The sequence below is a fragment of the Eimeria mitis genome, genomic scaffold (assembly GCF_000499745.2).
Source record: "Eimeria mitis Houghton genomic scaffold, Emh_scaff3391, whole genome shotgun sequence".
Classification (NCBI taxonomy): Eukaryota; Apicomplexa; class Conoidasida; order Eucoccidiorida; family Eimeriidae; genus Eimeria; species Eimeria mitis.
The window spans coordinates 2,360-4,698 of NW_013571732.1; the positions used below are offsets into that span (position 1 = coordinate 2,360).

At 62.8% G+C, this 2,339-nt stretch overlaps 1 protein-coding gene across 1 annotated transcript in view; it reads right to left on the reverse strand.

Moving 5' to 3' along the window:
• The window catches only part of EMH_0065500 (uncharacterized protein), a gene marked incomplete at both ends in the record, with an annotated part of 5,660 nt that overhangs the window by 2,066 nt on the left and 1,255 nt on the right, over positions 1-2,339 (reverse strand). The window contains one exon of the mRNA XM_013498389.1: positions 24-2,258. Within this exon, the coding sequence (XP_013353843.1) occupies positions 24-2,258 (2,235 nt within the window). The remainder of the gene's footprint in view (positions 1-23; positions 2,259-2,339) is intronic.

Sequence of the window (2,339 nt, forward strand, 5' to 3'; positions counted from 1 at the left end):
CTGCTGCTGCTGCTGCCACGCACCCGTCTGCTCCGACGACGTAGAGGAGGCTCCCAAGCAGCAGCAGCAGGAGCAGCAGCAGCAGCAGCAGCAGCAGCACCTGCTGCTGCTGCTGATACAGGCAGCAGACAAGCCCTAGAAGGTGCTGCAGCAGCTGAGCGCTGCCGCCGTCCCTTTGCGAGGCAACGAGGGGTGCAGGAGCAGCAGCACCGGTTGCTGCTGCTGCTGCTGCTGCTGCAGCTGCTGCTGCTGCTGCTGCTGCAGGAGCAGCAGCAGCAGCTGTCACTCTCTCCAGCACTCCACGCAAGACGGCTGCTGCTGCAGCTGCAGCGCCGCAGAACTTCTGCTGCTCTCTGCATGCGTTTGGGACTGGTGGGGCTGTTGCTGCTGCTGCTGCTGCTGCTGCTGCAGATGCTGTTACTGCTGACGCTGCTGCTGCTGCTGCTGCTGCTGCTGCTGATGCTGCGACGAAGCGGATGGCTCGATAGCTGCGCAAAACGGCTGGTTGCTGCTTTTGCTGCTGTCGCTACTGTTGCTGCTGCTGCTGCTCGTGCTGCTGCTGCTGCTGCTGCTGCTTCTGTGGTTCTGTGCTGCAGTGGAGGCACCGCAACAGAGCACTCCTCTCGCTGCTGCTGCTGCTGCTGCTGCTGCAGCTGTTGCTGCTGCTGCTGCTGCATCGACGACAGCTGGGAGCAGCAGCCCTGCAGCGGCAGATGAGGAAGACTATGACGCTGCCGCTGCTGTTCGTGCTGCTGTTGCTGCTGCTGCTGTTGCTGCTGCTGCTGCTGCTGCTGCTGCTGCTGCTGCTGCTGGAGCTGCTGCAGCTGCTGCTGCTGCTGCTGCTCCATGAAGCTCGCCTCTGGCGATGCTGAGAGGGAGGGAAAGGGCACAGCCTCAACCCACGGGCTGCTGAAGTTGCTGCTGCTGTTGCTGCTGCTGCTGTTGCTGCTGCTGCTGCTGCTGCTGCTTCTCCTCCTCAAAATGCTGTTGTCTGCAGCAGCAGCGGCAGCACAACGAGCTGCTGCAACAGAAGCAGCAGCAGCTGCAGCAGCTGCTGCAGCAGCTCTCTGATTCTCTTTAACTCCCTCTCCTTCTTGTTCTTCTTTTGCAGCAGTAGCAGCAGCAGCAGCTGCTGCTGCTGCTGCTGCTGCTGCTTCATCATCCCCTTCCTGCGTAGGCAGCACAGCCAAAGCCCAAGACATTTCCTCTCTCTTATCACCACCAACACCTTCACACCCAAATACCTGGGGGCCCCCCAGGGGGCCCCCTAGGGGGCCCCCTGGGGGGCCCCCTTGGGGCCCCCCAAGGGGGCCCCCCTTCGCAAGGCCCCCAAGGGGGGCCCCTGTCGTTTCAAGGGGCCCCCCCGCGCGGGGGCCCCCAAGGGGGCCCCCCCCTGTGGAGGCCCCAAGGGGGCCCCCTGGTATTTGAAAGGGCCCCCTCTCAAGGGCCCCGAGGGGGGCCCCTGGGGGGCCCCCAAGAGAGGTCCCTGGGGGGCCCCCGAGGGGGGCCCCTGGGGGGCCCCCGAGGGGCGCCCCTGGGGGGCCCCCCTCTGTGTACCCTTTTTTTGGTAAGGGGTATCTGAGGGGGGCCCCCCATACCTCTTTGTAGGGTTCTAGACGGTGGTGTCTGCTGCTTCCTCCTCTTTGCTGCTGCCGCTTGCTGCGGGAGGGAGCAGCAGCAGCAGCAGCAGCAGAAGAAGCAGCAGCAGCAGCAGCTGCTGCTGCTGCTGCATTGCAGCAGAAAGGAGCAGCTGAGTCTGCTTGCTGCGGTGCTGATAGTAAGGAAGCTGCTTCTGCTGCTGCAGATGTAAGAGATGCTGCTGCTGCTGCTGCTGGTGGTGCTGCTGATGCTGCTTCCTCTTTTGCTGCAGCTGCTGCTGCTGCGGCTGCTGCTGCTGCTGCTGCTGCTCCCAATACAAACCCAGTGTGAGGAGATACCCTGGGCCTCTTTGTTGCTTCTCCGCCTGATCTGAATGCTGCTGCTTCCTCTTCTGCTGCTGCTGCTGCTGCTGCTGCTGCTGTTGTTGCTGCTGCTGCTCCTGTTGCTGCTGGTGCGCTGTATACAAGCTCTTCTCTCTGTGCATGCTGCAGCAGCTGCTGCTGCTGCTGCTGCTGAAAGACAGCAGGGCTTTGCTGCTGCTTTCGTATAAGCAGCTGCTGCTGCCGCAGCAGATTCATCTGCTGCTGCAGTTGCTGCTGCAGCAGCTCTAGGTGCTGCAGCTGCTCCTCCACTGTTTCGCTTGACAGCAGCGGGGGGACCTGATACGCCTCAGCAGCAGAGTCTTCACTGGTCTCTGCTGCAGCAGGAAGCGGATGAGCAGCAGAAGCAGCAGCAGCAGC